At 38.6% G+C, this 17,241-nt stretch overlaps 1 protein-coding gene across 2 annotated transcripts; it reads right to left on the bottom strand.

Annotated features, from left to right (window-relative positions):
- Nucleotides 1-3,678: 3,678 nt before the first annotated feature.
- tcaim (T cell activation inhibitor, mitochondrial) lies at nt 3,679-12,083 on the bottom strand. Of its 2 annotated transcripts, none has more exons than XM_058400837.1 (11): nt 11,970-12,083; nt 11,362-11,429; nt 10,741-10,873; nt 10,474-10,624; nt 9,122-9,380; nt 8,399-8,521; nt 6,843-6,940; nt 6,624-6,715; nt 6,265-6,497; nt 5,820-5,951; nt 3,679-5,687 (listed from the first exon to the last, which is right to left on the bottom strand). In XM_058400837.1, exons 2-11 carry the CDS (start codon nt 11,388-11,390, stop codon nt 5,462-5,464), a joined length of 1,476 nt encoding a protein of 491 aa, XP_058256820.1. In that variant the 5' UTR covers nt 11,391-11,429; nt 11,970-12,083; the 3' UTR covers nt 3,679-5,461. The 2 variants fall into 2 exon arrangements, with proteins under 2 accessions (XP_058256820.1, XP_058256829.1); XM_058400846.1 differs by lacking the exon at nt 11,970-12,083 and adding an exon at nt 11,762-11,818.
- Nucleotides 12,084-17,241: the final 5,158 nt, after the last annotated feature.

Genomic DNA, 17,241 nt, shown 5'->3' with positions numbered 1-17,241 from the left:
AATGACCACAGGCAATGTGGACAGGGGGTTGTGTGTATAATGAGGAGCTGGTTCTTTCTTCAGCACAGGAAACAGGCAGTCCTTTTGAATGTCATTTTCACTCAGCACCTATGGAGGATAATGCTGCGAAAGCTAATTGGGCATTTTGAAAATGTATAAGACAGTGTATGTTCAAAAGAACCTGAAACCTTTAACATAAAGATATTATATAACTAATTATTATAAACCTATTAGGTGTTTGAAATATTGTGTTATTTGAAATAACGTCTTGGTATCATTAGGTTGCCAAATGGCAAATTACACAACCCAAATGCGCATTCGATTTGAAGGGGATTGTAGTGAAATGTTACATAATCTGTGTGCAAGTGTTGCAGATGCGATTCATGTGAACAAGCTGCTATAGTGTGACTCTCAGAAGCATCAGCAGTTTTCCCTTAGGGAGCAGGATCAACCATGTGTTACATTTACATTCATTTAGGTTAACTGAAGCTTTTGTCTCAGAGGGCTCACAGTGGGTGCACACTCATTGATTTACATTGCATCTTCTCAAGAGAGCAGAAACACCATTTGTCCATCAGTCTGTCTTGGACTAATTATCACAAAGCTTTAAGTATATTTGGGATGGATTATGGATTATGCATTATGAATATAAACCTTGTATAAAAAGCTTACCAAGCATAATTATATTCTGCTTTAAATTAAATGCTTTAATTTATATTCATTAATAAAAAAAAATGCATTGTACATTTTTACAAAATGTCTTGTTTATTTCTTGTTTTTCTTTTCCTAGTAGGTAAGCATGTTAAACATTAGATTTTATATATTTACACCACATAAGTGCTTCTGTTTTTGCTATCTAAATACACATATATCTTAAAACAAGTCCTTAATACTATCCAAAAAAAGCACACAGTAGGCTTATTTTAATCATACTATAAAGTGAACATATTGGTTTCTCAATGCTGTTAACATAACAAAGCAAATTTTAAATCCAGCAGTTAACTTCTGAACAATTCTGATAAAAAATAAAATAGTAATTTGAAGTGAAACCTTTTGCAGGAATAACAAACCAGTTAGTGCTCAGAAACGTAATATTTTCCCTTTTATTATGACCACATTTTTATGTGGGTCATAAAACAGCAGCCAATAAAAGAAAAACAATAAGCTATAAATCTATTCAGGGACAAAAGTCAGAGAAAGAATGAGGGCCCTGCTGAACTTTAGTCATGTGTGAGATACTTACTATGAGTTGGCTCAAGTTCAATGTTTATCATATTTCTATCCAGCACACTACTGTTGCCTGATAAATGCCAAAAGAAGCCACGGAACTGAAGGAGCAGATAAAGACGGATACTATTATATATTACCACAATCAGCAAACAGAAATACTTACTGCATATCATTCATGTTTTCCTCGTGTCTTGTTTTAGTCATTTATTTTTAGGGCGATATAATAAATGTACATGGCCTGAGATATGTGTATGCGCAACATTCACATGATTTAAAAAGTCACTGATTTTCAGGTCCACTCTGCTTTAAATGATAAAAAGAACATCAGAATCAAATGCAGTAACATAGGTGTCTATAACACTGGCTAGGCAGTGAATAAATGGACAGTGAGACAGAAACAGTGTGACAGTGAATAAATCTAAGTTGTTTACATGTCGATGGGAGTAAAGTAGAAAAGGGGAACTAAACAGAGGAGATCATTTCAGAGTGTGTTTGCACCTGTGTATGGATGTCAACACAATACAATGCGTCTGTTATACATGGCAAGTTCCTGCAGTCCAGCTAGGAAAGTTAGTTCTCGATTCTTTTGATTGCAGTTTTGCTGTATGACTTTGTCTGAGTCTGAACACTATCAAAAGTGGTACCTCGGTTCTCCTCAGTATGTGCCAGTGTAGCCAGCACTAGTGCTTTCTGAGTGTGTTACACAAGAGAGTCTCTGCTCATGATGCGATTAGAGTTTTCAATATGCAGAACAAAATTAGATATTGAATAATTGAGCATCAGCGGGGATTTGCAAAAGCATTAGGAGCGTTAATAGATCATTTATGTGTCCAGATTAGCCGAAAGTCGACAGTTTCTCCCAAGCTTTTCGTCTTTTCCCTTTTCCCAATTCACTTCATGGTTCCGTGCAAGGCATGTTACTGGCATGATTAATTTAGTTTCCTTGCTAAAGTACACGTGACTCATTTCATGCATTCACATTTAAAATTGAACAGGTCACATTGCTTGTGAGTGTAAAGTTAGGAAAGCACAAAAATTCATAATAATTGGTAAGAGGTGACTCAGAGCTCTATGTGACTAGTATGCTAATATGCGAGTCATTTCCTCTGTAATTCAGGGAATCTTAGGACTATATGTGGGTTCCAATTCAACTCCATCATTTACAAAACAGTGGTGTTTTTGTTGTGTGTGAAATTATCTAGAAAACAAACGCTGTGGAAAAGATATTTCTACGATGGCAGTAGTAATGTTATGCTGCTTAGCATGTTGCTCTGAGATGTTACGTGAAGAAAAAACAGACCAATCTGTCAGGCTCATTGTTGGCATTAGGAGCCAAAGGGAACTATAAATTAAGGATGTTAGTAGAGGATGTTGTTGAGTGTTCCTCTTTCCGCCCCAATATCTTTATAATTGTTTTCTCCTGCTTTTTAGTTGGGTCCCAAATGACCAAGTAGTATATTATACATTACTGAATATATGGTTGTTCTTCAAGCACTGACACAAAAGACTGAAAGCAAGTCCATATTTTGTTTAGTGTTCTGGAGACGATGCACAATTTGTGAGAATTAGTGATAATCTAGTGGTTAAAAATCTTAGGTTTTTTTATCACTCTGTTTTGGGCAGGGCATCTTCAAGGGATTGGACAGATTCTTCAAATGTCTTTTGAAAAAAGCTAGAGGATTTTTTTGTTAGTCTGGGAGTACGTATATCACATATGCTTATCCAGACGGCTCTTGAGCAAAGACCGAGACCATATTCTTCTTCTCAGATTTCAGCTTGAATCACCTCCTCATCCAGGACAAACCATATTTTATACTATGGCAGGTTAACAAAAGCAAGCAGATGTAGCTGATGATGTAGATAGTGTTTGAAACAAAAATAGCTACACAATATGGCCAAAGGTTGGTGGACACCTGACTGATAAATTTTAGGTATAAAGATTCTTATTTAACATGTTATTTTGTGGTACAAATGTCTTGCAGGGGTCACTGGCTGGTGTAAGAAAGAACAGAAGCAAGAGTAAGAAAGGACCAGTATTTATACAATACCTCTACCTGATGAAGTAGCAGCCCTGCTGCAGCTTGTTCAAAAGTGCTTCAGGTGTTTCTTTGGGAAGTGCAGCGGAAGAAGAACAAAATACACTTCACTCTAATTTGATCACTCACATTTTCCCTCTCTGTCATTTAGATGTCACAAGTCCAACCAGACTCTAGATTTAATGCCACTGCCTACAGACATGCACTTAAAGTCAGAGGGGGTCTGCAGTAACGAAACAAATCTACTATTGCTGTAAAACTGCATAAAAGCCAAGAAAGTTTAACACTGAAAAGTAACATGCAGGGTCATTCACAAACCTCTGAAATATCATGAAATCCTAAGGTGAAAAAAAAGCCTCAATGACCTGCAAAGCCAGGAAAGACAATAAAGAGTTTTAATGTGTTGAGGAAAATATATTTATTAACAATACATAAACTCAAGTCTTGACGTTCACCAAAATGTTACATGATCCTTCCATAAGCATAATTTAAATTGAGCAGTTTGTCTCAAGAACAATATAATACATTTTAAAAAGGAAAAAAAAATAAGGCAGTAATAGAGATCAGTTTTATTAAAGTTTTAGACACTTGTAGAAAACAATACATTTGCTTTACACAAACACATATATCTCCCTAATCAGATATCCAATGTTTTTTAATGCCACCACACATCATAATATACAGTATAAAGACAAATCAGGATAATCTGTACACATGGGAGAACCTGCATACAGAATGAACAAAATAAATAAACTGCAGTCATTTAAAGCATAGCACTGTGACTTTGTGCGCACGCGCGCGTATGTGTACACCTGACCAATCACACTCTTATGTACTTTTTGAACCTCCCATTTCAGATGCATGGAGCGTGGCTGTGGTGATTTGCCCATACAGCCACAAGAGCATTGAAGATGTCAGGCAAGGAAACCTGGCATTCAGTCTGCATTCCAGTTTATCCAAAAGGTGTTCAATGGGATTGAGCTCAGACCACTCAAGTTCTTCCATATATGCTTTAACAATCCATGTCTTTGCGAACCTTGATTTGCACACAAGGACATTGTCATAATGAAACACGTTTGCACCATTTAGTTTCAGTGAAGATGGAACAATCTAAACCAGTTATGCATTTAACATTTGTGACAACAGTTTGGGGAAGACCCAGATATGGCTGTGAAGGTCAGGTGTCCACATAGTGTATGTGCATTTTTAACTAGGAGACATTAAAATAGACATAAAGACCTAAAGACATATAAACAGAATAAATTTAACATTTATAGATAAGTGCCAAATCACAACCATGCTCCTGAGATAGCTTTTGAATTTAGCACGAGAGATTTAAGAGCAGGGTTCAGCACAGAAACCATTTTTGAAAGACTTTAAAAAGCATGTCTGTGATTTTAATCTTGTAGACAGATATTTAACACAGTAATAACCATTTAAAATTTGAATTCACTGTTGTAGTATGTTACATGAAATGTAAGATTAAGTTTTGAGGACAAATTATTGATAGTGTAGTGGAATGGATGCTTTTTTTCCCCCCTGCATGTTCAGAGGAGTTCATTAACACTAGAGGAGCTCCATCTACTGGACATCATGTGCATTACATAGATTGTAATTCTTTCAGGCAGTGCACATTGCTAATACTGCAAAATATATTCTGTACTCTAATGGCAGTCACTTCTTGAGTTATACAGAGTTAAACAGAGTACTCAACAAAAAAGAAATTCAACACTAACAGTTTCAGACACCTTTTAAAAGATGAAACCAGTGGTAATGGACATCAAGTCCAAGAATTATATGGAGACAAACACAGTAATAATAAACCAATTAACATGGTTTGTCATGGTTGCCTTCAAATCCTACATTTCCACTGAAATGTTCACTCTGACACTCTGAAAGTACCCTGATTGTACCTTTTGGCGTATGGCCATCAAACGCAAGAAACTGAAATTGAAACTGAAACTACTCCATAGGTGCTCACATTGAGAGTACATAACCGATATACTGAGACAATCAACACAACCTCCCGTCACAATTTCTCTTGGCTTTACAAGCAGACCACCCATCTGCTTGAATCATAAAACCAAAGTGCATTCAATAACATTCTACATACCACACCACACCTTCACCACAAGCCTGCGCACCTACATGACACAAGAACACACAGTGCTTATATTTGAATACCTTTGAAAGTGTCAGCCCTTCCAATCCCAAGGTATACAAAGATCACCATCCTGCATAACAGAATAAAAGTGCGAGATGCAGAGATGCAGGCCCTGCATATAAGGAGACCTCTCCTCAAGCAAACGCCTGCAGCAGGGGATCATCTGACTGCTGGAGACACTGGGCTCTTTGGACAGACTCCGCAGAGACAGACCCTGCACACAAACGGACACCACATCCTCCTCCTCAGCCTCTAACCTGCAGAACATACAGAGTGCACTGAGATGAGAGAGATGTAAACAGTTATTACAATGATTACGTTGATTATTTCCCTCTAAGTTTGCTTTTAAAAAAACGCAGCACAGGAATAAAATTAAGATCTGCACTAACTGCTCCTTGCGCTGCAGACGTCTGCGAGCCTCCTGGGCATGGCTCTGAAGGAAGTTCTGTAGATGAACAGGGTCACTCATAGTGGGGATGATGAAGTGGCCCGTCTCATGAAGACTAGCACTAGAACGGTCACTACAGTGGACACAAAATTCAAAGTACAGTGATCAGTGCAGCACAATGAATACTTTAAAAGCTGAAGAGTGTCAAGGTTTCCCTGCTCCCAACATAGCTCATTACAAAGTGTTAAACAATCAGACTCTTACATGAAACAACATATTTGAGAAGAATCATCTGACTCTTTTATGCCTTCTTTGTTCTCTAAAACAACACAAGAAGTAAAACATCATTTAGCAATGTTTCTCCATATGACCTGTTGGTGTTATTTCTTTTTTAACTGCACACAAGTACACACATTTATTAAATGACTGAGTAGCGGACATCTTACTTTTCTAGGATCATGGCGAGTCCCTGTAGGCTGCGCGGGTGCAGGGCGAGTCTGTGAGGCAGCAGTCTCTTGTGGAAGGTGTTCAGGGTGCTAAAGTGGTCTTCCAGAGGTAACACCAGACCCACACGCTCCATATGAATCACCTGGATCCCACCTAACAGGAAACTGATCCTGTCCTTTAGCCACTCTGTCTGCTGCAACAGTCTGCTGTAACTAGGCAACCTCTCAAAGAGCTGCGCACACAGAGCAACACAGGTAATAGAATACATGCACAAAAAGAAGCTAAATAATAAGAACTATTTATTAGAGGATTTTAGCACAATCAATGGAGATGAAACAGATATACACACACACTTTACCTCTGTCCACTGATGATGCACATCCATTGTTCCCAGCATCACATGGCCTGAGGCATTCATTCCTGATTGGTCAGTAAAGACTATTGTGTGCCCTGTGTGGTGAAAAGATGTCAATACAAGAGGCCATGCAGGCATGCTGACTCATCTTTTCTGTCATCCGTTTATACAACAAAAACAGTACCCATGTGTCACATATAATCCTTTTGTTGCATAGAGTACCTCTGAGATTAGGCATGGCCTCTGGGTTCTGTGAAGAGAGGCGGCTCAAACTCTGCATCTGACAGCATCTGTGTGCAACTCCCCACTTGCGCTGCCACCTGCAGGTAGGAGAGGATAAAAAAATATGGTATGGTATACAACAAAAGTGGCTACACTCCTGTGCAATATCACTTAACTATCACTCACAATATTCACATTTGTAGAAATTCTGAATAATTACATTATTCATAAGTTGACATGTAGAGTATTTCCTCTTATGAACACTCAAAAAGAAATACTTTGCAAAAAACTATATTATAAATACAGGCCCCAAAGTAGAAACTCGATGCAACAAAAGTTAACACGCATGTAATCGTTACCAAGTTAGAAAACCTGTGATTATTGAAACATGTACAAAATGAATACATCAGTGATTTCCAATTAACCTTACTGCATGAACATGGTTATGAAATGACTTGTGAACACAAGAATTTTCTCATTTAGGATCTGCGGGCTGTCTGGTCTATACGCATATCTGCATCATTGCTCCACATGGAAAATAATTGCCAAAGTAATTGAAAAATCTGATTGCGAGACTTCACAGAGATGGAACAGAATACATGAAGAGCGGTGAACAACTTAAAATCAGTCGAAACACAGTTGCAGCCATAATCAGGACAGATAGAACAAGCCACAGTACCACTAATCAAAGCAGCAGTAGGATCCTCCTAAAATGATGCTATGGACAGTGTGCTACTTGCACAGTGTAGCTCCGAGGCAAGTGCTTCAGACTTGGCACAGGGGTTATCAATGAATTACGTCAACCACTATGTATGGCTACTAAGAACAATAAGCCTTGCCTGGTTATCGGCATAAAAGTGCAAGATTAAGCTTAGTTAAAGAACATGAAAAAAGAAGTCTGATTAACATTGGGAGCACATTTTTTGATCAGATGAGACCAAGATAAATTTATAAGGCTCAGATGGGGTCTAGAATGTTAGGTGTGAACCTGGCCAGGACCATAGTGGATGCATATTCCTGACAGTGAAGCACAGAGGTGGGAGTGTGATCATATATGGCTGCATGAGTGCAAAAGTGGAGGAGTGTAGGCATCAAGCATGCCTATGGTTATACAAAATACTAGCTGTCAAGATGACTCCTAGTCTCCAGAGGACCAAACCTGTTTGACAATGCCTCTGTGCACAAAGACATGGGTTGTCAAAGCTGATATGGAAGAACTCGAGTGGACATTAACCCCATGAACATTGCTGGGATGAACTGAAACCCAGACTGCATGCCAGGCCTTCAAACTTGACATCAGCACCCTACCTCACTAATGCTTTTGAGGCTGAACAAGCAAATCCCCACAGCCATGCTCCAATATCTGTCGGAAAGCCTTGCCAGAAGAGTGGAAGTTGTTTTAACAGCAAATGATAGGACCAACAAATGGATGTCAGGTGTCCACATACTTTCCATAATTTAGTGTGTAATCGCTGACTTCGGCTCGGTCAACCCTAATCTAGCTTTTTGTTCTGAAGTAATGAAATGGCTTTACATGCGCGTATATCAAAGCTGACCTGATATCAAGTAGGCCCAGTTTCTCAACAAGCTCTCTCTTCAGTCTCTTCAGCTCGGCTCGTCGTGGAACGCTGGCCTTTTGCTTCTTGGTGGCCTCTGGTTCATTGTTTCTCAGCCACTGACTGCAAAATCAGTGTTCAAGCATGGGCCAGATAATCAGTTTGCAATTCAGACCAAAAGTAACAAATCCACAAATGCACAAGACAGTGTGATGATTACAATAATGCTGACAAGAAATTGCAATGATATGTGTTGTGTTTTACATCTATGCTGTTCTACCTTTGCAAATAAATGTTTCTGTTAAAAATTAAAGCCCATTGGAAAGCAAGCCTTCAATACTGCTTGAAAACTGGTATTCCAGCTTAGGTTTTAACTAGCTCTGTGTACTGTGTGATAATTAAGGCATCACAACAGCTCAGTTTGATGGTAAGCACGTTCTGTACTCTAAATAAACTGAAATGTAGGAAAAGTACAGGTTCCTGTTCCAAAATTAGATGCAGGTCTCTACACTACAGCAGCACCATTATAGAAAGCCGGTCCTATTTTGCAGGTCCTAGTATGATATAATTATAACCTTGTATAATGCAAGTTAAAATTATAGGCATTCTTTAACAACATCTGCATGTAGCAAATAGCTTAAGAGCAGCTTCTATGTGGAATGTATTAAGGATCAGACGTTATAAAGACTATGCTCAGGTTTGTTTATGTGGATTTCAGTTAACCTGAGTGTGGTTTCCATTTTCTTTGCCTGCTCCAGCTCCTGCTCTGGGTCTCTGAAGCCTGTGAACGTGTAGTATGTCTTGTCCCATTTAATCGGGCGATAGAAAGGAATTCCACCTTGTTGTGCTGCATTCTGGCTTTGGGCTCGGGCTGTGAGAAGTTCCTGCATGTGTTCCACTGACAAGCTACAGAACTTCAAAACATCCACCACTGCACACAGGACATCCTTCGCTTGCAGAGTGAAAGTCACCAAATGGAAACCTGTGAAATGTAGGCAGACAAAGATAGCACAATGAGGGAATGAGGAAGGCCACATGTACCTCATCTTAACTGTCCCCTAAACTCTTCACAATATTAATCGGTGAAAAATAGGAGATAAAAATGTATTTTTTGGCATTATATCAGCCCTGGTAGCTTGTGTGGAAAACTTACTAAAACTCAATTCTAATGCTTATCTAAATATGAGAAAAAAAAGAGAATAGTATATACCTTTTAGTAACACTTAAACATATAATGCTTTTCCACAAAACAATGAGAATGGCAAAACATCACACCCTAAATTTAGACATCCTCTGTTCCCACGTACCATGCGTGATGAGCCAGGACCTAGAATAGCTGTAATGTCTCTGGCTAGAATGGCACATCAATCTCAAGTAGTAATTAAGTGACTGTCAGCCAAACTAAATTTCTTTTTTCCACCCAAATGTCCTTTGAAAATTTTAAAGGGTAATGTCACAAATTTATCATACAATTTAATGTTCCAGAAGTTTTTTTTTTTTTTTTACATACAGTAATGCTTTCTTCTCACTGATATTTAGCATGATTGGCAACGATTCACATAAAAATCTGTTAGGGATACTTTTGATGGATACTGACCACTGCAGACCGGGAACACCCCATAAGAGCTGCAGTTTTGGAGACGCTCTGATCCAGTCGTCTAGCCATCACAATTTGGCCCTTTGTTAAACTCACTCAAATCCTTACTCTTGCCCATTTTTTTCCTGCTTCTAACACATCAACTTTGAGGACAAAATGTTCACTTGCTGCCTAATATATCCCACCCACTAACAGGTGCCATGATGAGGAGATAATCAGTGATATTCACTTCACCTCTCGGTGCTTATAACGTTATGCCTGATCAGTGTAATTCTATATTATTTAAGATGTGTCACATTTGGGTTTGTTTGGTTGGCTAGCCACTTGTAATGGAAAACAGAGCCTATAGTACAGATAGTGTACAAATAGAGAAAAACTGTGAGTAGGACTGGTTTTACACAACACTCAGGATATTATTCCAAGCTCATCACTAATCAGTGCTAATCAGAAATATTGTTTAAGAAGTGCACCAACATACCAGAATGCAGCACATCATTGTTGTCCTCGGTTTTTTCCCTTATGTCCCTGAGGTAAAAAGTGAGTTTCGTAGGCTTCACAGACCTAAAGCCTGGCTTCTGAAGACTCTCCAAATAGCCATTCAATCTTTTGAGAGAGTTTTCATTCACTTCCTGCAAACCAGAAAATCAGAGGCAGGTTTGTGGATTTGAGGACAGTATTTACATTCAATACACAACACAGACACCAGAGCTTTACAAAGTGGAACAACAAGGCATCACTTCCTCACCCTTTCTCTTGGATGCTGGCCAAAGAAGTCAGGGTGGACCGCAAAATAAAAGGGCCGGAGCGCATTAACAGCATCGGCTCCTGACAGAGCTCTTATATGAAGTATCTGATTTGTGCTGCATCTGCTGCTGAGCCTGCGTGAGTTGAGGAAGATGTTGAAGAAGTAGCTGCCATCATTTATAAGCAGAAAATCTTAGTCTTAAAATAAAACACACATTTAAAAGGTGGAGGCAAAGAATTGACGCTTCTGGGGTTTTAGGTAAGTTATTGTGACACAGATACAGTCTAATATGGTCCAGTATTGACCAGGCACGACTAATCCTGCACCAAGAGTTTATAATATCGGTCCATTGTGATCTATAAAGAAAACTTTAATCTCTTGTGCACTGATCATCATTAATACAGAAGTGTCCTCTGGCAACATATAACTAACAGAAGGTTAAGGAACCTTGTGTTACAGTAACAAAAACCAATGGAGGAGGGTTTTTTTTCCCTTTTGATTTTTGATTCATATATAACCGTGATATTTTAGACACGCTGAAGATTTCAAACCATAAAACTCCTGGGCTTTTATTAAGCTCTGAAACAGCCGTTTCTGCTTTTCTTAGAGAGGTAAACCAACCTCACACGCAGGAGTGAAGTCAGAGACATCACGTTAGCTTTCAGCCGAGTTCACCTCTGAAACCATTCCTAAAAAAACAAAACAAACAAACAAAAACACACAACACACCAGATATAACTTTTAAAAAAACACTGAAATCATGTTCCAAGTAATAAAAATCAACAGGTTGATTATTTTTATGTAAAAGGTATAACACAGTCATTGACAGTGTCTCTAGTGTGACTACACCAGTTACATTCAGTCGTGCTGAAGTCATACAGCGTTAATGGGAAATAAACAAATTCACTTCGTAAAAGGTTAGCAAAGAGTCTAAGACTGTGCAGAAAGTTCAGTAAACATTTAAAGCCAACGTTTTTGGCCAATTCAGTAACAAACACATCGCAGTGACAAATATCTCCACCTCGGCTGCAGGAAGTACGAAGACAGCTCGATGTAATTTAGCTGTCCGAGTAACTTACCTTAGCCGCTAGCTAACCAGCTGTAACAACAAACACGCTATCTAGGTAGCGATGGATATCGCCTGAATAATCTGCTTTTCTCCACCAGCCACACACGCTATTTTTTATAAAGCATGGACAGAATTTAAGCATGCATAATATGTTACTTACTGGTGCACCGTGACTTAGAGTCTGTAAATCTGTCTTTGGTCATTCAAAGAGACGACCTCCTGCATGTAAACAGCGGCACGTTTCCGAGGAGTCTTGTTTGTATTGGTGTTCATATTGACCTCTAGTGGTGTAAACACGAAACACACCTAATCCAGCTTTTACACAGAACAGGCATAACTTTATGACCATCTGCCTAATATTGTGTTGGTCCCCTTTTTGCTGCCAATACAGCCCTTACCCATCATGCACTGTGTATTCTGACACCTTTCTATCAGAACCAGCATTAACTTCTTCAGCAGTTTGAGCAACAGTAGCTCGTCTGTTGGATTGGATCACACGGGCCGGCCTTTGCTCCCCACGTGCATCAATGAGCCTTGGCTGCCCATGACCCTGTCACCGGTTCACCACTGTTCCTTCCTTGGACAACTTTTGATAGATACTGACCACTGCAGACCGGGAACACCCCACAAGAGCTGCAGTTTTGGAGATGCTCTGATCCAGTCGTCTAGCCATCACAATTTGGCCCTTTGTTAAACTCGCTCAAATCCTTACTCTTGCCCATTTTTCCTGCTTCTAACACATCAACTTTGAGGACAAAATGTTCACCTGCTGATGAGGAAACAATCAGTGTTATTCACTTTACCTGTCACTGCTCATAATGTTATGCCTAATCTGTGTATATTTCTGTATTTATTGGAAAATGCTTTTTTTCTTTCTTTCATTTTTTCTCTTTCTTTTTAATATTCAAAGCCACTTAAGGGAGGATACAATTCTGCAGATGTATACAACCTTTAAAGTAGCTGACAGATGTCATAAGTCTAGAAATGTATACCATTTTCAGGAACTTTCCATTTACTGTGTTTTTCCTGTGGCACATGGTCGGTTTACACTTAGATTTACACTTAGTCATTTTACACCAATACTCTGCTCTTGACTTCTGTACAGCATTCCTTTCTTTCTTCATGTGTGTGTGCATGATGCCCTGCGAACGAATGGTGTCCCACCTTGTGCTCAGGGTTCCTGGAATAGGCTCCAGATCCATGTGACCCTACCCATTTTAAAGCAGTTATGAGATGATTTCTTGTTCCCAGAATTGTGACATTTAGGCTGACTTGTCCAATTATTCAGTGTTTAGGTATGAGGTGATTCACCATTTCATTATGTAAGGACCTCGGTACAAGATGTATTGCCACAAAATGGCTTTATTGTATTTGCCTCATCCCTACAAAATTAGTTCGATGATTCTCAAAGATATAAATGTGAATTTTGTATCACAGTCAGAACTGAGGAAGATTGTTGAGATGCCACAAGTATGACCACACCCCTGAATTTACATTCAACGAGCACTTTATTAGGAACATTACAGTAATACTGTGTGGGGCCTCCCTTTGCTCTCAAAACAGCCTCCATTCTTCTGGTCCATGTTGATTGGATTGTATCATGTTCTATTGGGTTCAGATCCAGTGACTGGGAAGGCCACTGAAGAACTCTGTCATTTAAAACATGTGGTAAAATAATAATAATAATAATAATAATAATAATAATAATAATAATAATAATAATAATAATAATAATAAAAAGAAGAAGAAGAAGAAGAATTTAGTTTAGAGTGAGACTCTCCTAAAGTTAATCTATCTACCTGACTCCAAATTACCACATTGACCCGACTATCTCAGTCTAATGAGCAGACTTAAACTAACTAAAAAAATAATGGATGATAGCAGAGATGAGGTTTATTGTGGTCAGCACTAAGTACAAATTACAAGGTGCTCACATGGAACATCTCATCAACGCCACCAGCTTCAGTTTCAAAGTACATGTTTCTATATACATGTTTCTTATCACACATGATGACATCAGCCTTAACTCCTCAAGTTGAATCGAAAGTTTCGGAATTTCCAAAACATTATTATATTCTAATTTTACATTTCCCATTCAGCTTTAATATAAAACATATATAAAATGGGTGTCTTATCCCTATCATTATGTTTTGATTTTTATAACATTTTGCAGTTTAAAACATTTTCATGTTGAGAAGACATCATGGGTATGTCAGAGTCACTATCCCTTTTCCATTTAATTATTCTAAGCTCATAGCTAATTCATGCATTTTGAATGATATGTTTAATCTTTGATCTGGGGTGAACTTGATTTTCCCCAAACCTTTATCAGTGTCTTTCAACAATACACTGATTCTCCCAGACTTCAGCTGCAGGTGTCCCTCAGAAATAACACTGGCCTTGACTTTAACTTCAACTTTTGAGGAGTTACAGTGGATGCTGCCCTTTGCGCTTAAAACAGCCTCCATTCGTCTGGTCCATGTTGATAGGATTGTATCATGTTCTATTGGGTTCAGATCCAGTGACTGGGAAGGCCACTGAAGAACTTTATCACTGTTATGTTCATGAAACATTTGAGTCGACCTTTTCTTTGGGACATGATGCATTATCATACTGCAAGTACCTTCAGAAGCGAAGAAAATGTGGCCATGAAGGGATGCACATGCTCAGAAGCAATACTCAAATATGCTGTGGCATTCAAGTGATGAATGATTGGTAAAAACAGGCCCAATGTGCCAAGAAAACATTCCCCACACCAGTACACCACCTCCACCAGCCTTGACCGCTGACACAGTGCAGGTTGGGTCCATGGATTCATGTTGTTGGTGAGAATTCTGACTTACCATCTGTGTGCCTTAGCAGAAATTGAGATGCATTAGACCAGGCTTTGTTTTTTCAGCTGTCTGGTTTTGGTGAGTCTGTGCCCGCTGCAGCTTCAGCTTTCTGTTCTTGGCTAACAGAAGGGGAACTAAATGTGGTCCTCTGCTCCACCTCAAGATTTGATGTGTTGTGAATTCTGAGATTCCTTTCTGCTCAACACAGTTGAACAGAGTGGTTATATAACCAGACTGACCATTCTCTGTTAACCTCTCCCATCAACACAGAAGGGTTGGGCATTTTTTCTTTATTTTTTACCATTAAACTCTATAGACTGTGCGTGAAAGTCTCAGGAGATCAGCAATTACAGAAATATTTAAACCAGCTCATGTGGCACCATCAATTATGCCACAGTCAAAATCACTGAGATCACATTTTTTCCCATTCTGATGTTTGAATATTACTCAAAGCTGCTGGCCTGATTTGCATGATTTTATGCATTGCACTGCTGCCACCTGGCTGATTAGACAATTGCATGAATGAGCAGGTGTACAGGTATTCCTAATAAAGTGTTTGGTGAGTGTATATTCCCATATAACCAGTATTTGAATATACAGACAGATGTGTTATATTAAAGCAGGACTCTGGAGAAGGTCTGTTTTCATATTCTCAGATGTGATCAGTGACATTTAAAAGAAAATAACACACCGTCTCTTAACTGCCACTTTCACATCAATAGGTTCTTGAATGCTCAGATCAGAGAAAGTCATTTATTTTGGGTATATTCTGGATAAACTGGAATTCAGCTTTGCAGCAACAACATTTCATGTTGGTTAATCTATTTCATCTGTGGATGAAGAGGCTCTAAGTACAGAGACGCCCCAAATCTCTGATAATCAGATAGGACTGCTTCAGCTTGGAGTTACTTGGATTATCTGAAATCTAAAAAAAACTCATGTCACATCTGTTTGGGATGACAGTGGATAAATATATATAAAATATCGATTCTAATAATGGGGAATGGAATGCTGCTTAGGATGATCTACCCTATTTAAAACATGACATTAGGTGGTGTGTTAAAATGATAATAATAATAATAATAATAATAATAATAATAAGAAGAAGAAGAAGAAGAAGAAGAAGAAGAAGAAGAAGAAGAAGAAGAAGAAGAAGAAAAAGAAGAAGAATTCATCTTAAAGTGAGACTCTCCTGAAGCTAATCTATCTGACCCCAAATCACCACATTGACCAGACTAGCTCAGTCTAATGAGCAGACTTAAACTAACTAAAAAAAAGCCAAATACTTCAGACTGGATGATGGCAGAGATGATTTATTGTTTATTGTGGTCAGCACTGAGTACAAATTATTAAGGTGCTCACATGGAACATCTCATCAACCCCACAAACTTCAGCTTCAAAGCTCAGTGTCTACTGTATATCCATGTTTCTTAGCACACATGATGACATCAGTCTTTGGGACTTTCCAAGACATTATTATATTCTAATTTTACATTTTACATTTCCCATTCAGCTTTAATATAAAACATACAGAAAAATGGGTGTCTTATCCCTATCATGTTTTGGTTTTTGTAACATTTTGCAGTGTGAAACATTTTCATGTTGAGAAGACATCATGGGTATATCAGTCACCATCCCTTTTCCATTTAATTATTCTAAGCTTATAGCTGAATATTAGTAGTATAGTGAATAGTATATTAAATGATATGTTTAATCTTTGACCTGGGGTGAACTTGATTTTCCCCAGACCTTTATCAGTGTCTTTCAACAATACACCCATTTCCCCAGACTTCAGCTGCAGGTGTCCCTCAGAAATAACACTGGCCTTGACTTTAACTTCAACATTTGAGGAGTTACAGTGGATGCTGTGGTGCTATCTATTTCTGATAAGACTTGCCATTCTAAAGATGTTACTGTTAATTCATTAGCTACACAAAGACTATTCATGCTTAACAGAAATATTATCCCACAGTGGCTATAATTTGCCCTTAGGTTTGATAAGTGTGTGTGTGTGTTTGTTTTTTCTCTGATCTTCTCACTAATTTGGTCCTGGCCAATTCCTACCCACCAGTTAATTCTCCCTTATCATATGACTATCACACGCTTCCTCCATGACATGTGAAGTAAGCCAACTGCATCTTTTCATACTGTTACTTACGCTGCATCAGGAGCACAAAAGACACTTGGAGAAAAATTTTATATGCCCACTTTTGCATATGTGAGCTCACAGACAACCCTGAATCGTTAGGGTCACTATGATTGATAGAGGAGAGAGAGTATCCATCCTTTGTAGTGTGTGTGTGTGTATGGTTCACTGTGATGGACTGGCACCCATCCAGAGTGCATTCCTTTGCCCAGTTTCCCTGGGATTTTTTATTTTTTGCATCAGAAGCCAAAAAGCCATCACTAAAGATGAATGAGTAAATGAAATAAGGCTGGGCACATTAAATTCCTGTAGCCTCCCCACCACTTGCTGCGAGTTAGTGCCTTTTGTGTTGATTATTAGAAAATTCACATAGGATTTCAACAGTCCAACTCAAATAATTCGGCACATTTTCTTTTTTCGTTTTGTGCAAATAGCCTTTTGAAGAATGGACT

This window comes from Hemibagrus wyckioides, linkage group LG01 (genome assembly GCF_019097595.1).
Source record: "Hemibagrus wyckioides isolate EC202008001 linkage group LG01, SWU_Hwy_1.0, whole genome shotgun sequence".
NCBI classification, from domain to species: Eukaryota; Metazoa; Chordata; class Actinopteri; order Siluriformes; family Bagridae; genus Hemibagrus; species Hemibagrus wyckioides.
The sequence above is the reverse complement of the archived record's forward strand: the minus strand, read 5'-3'. Positions and strand labels throughout refer to the sequence as shown.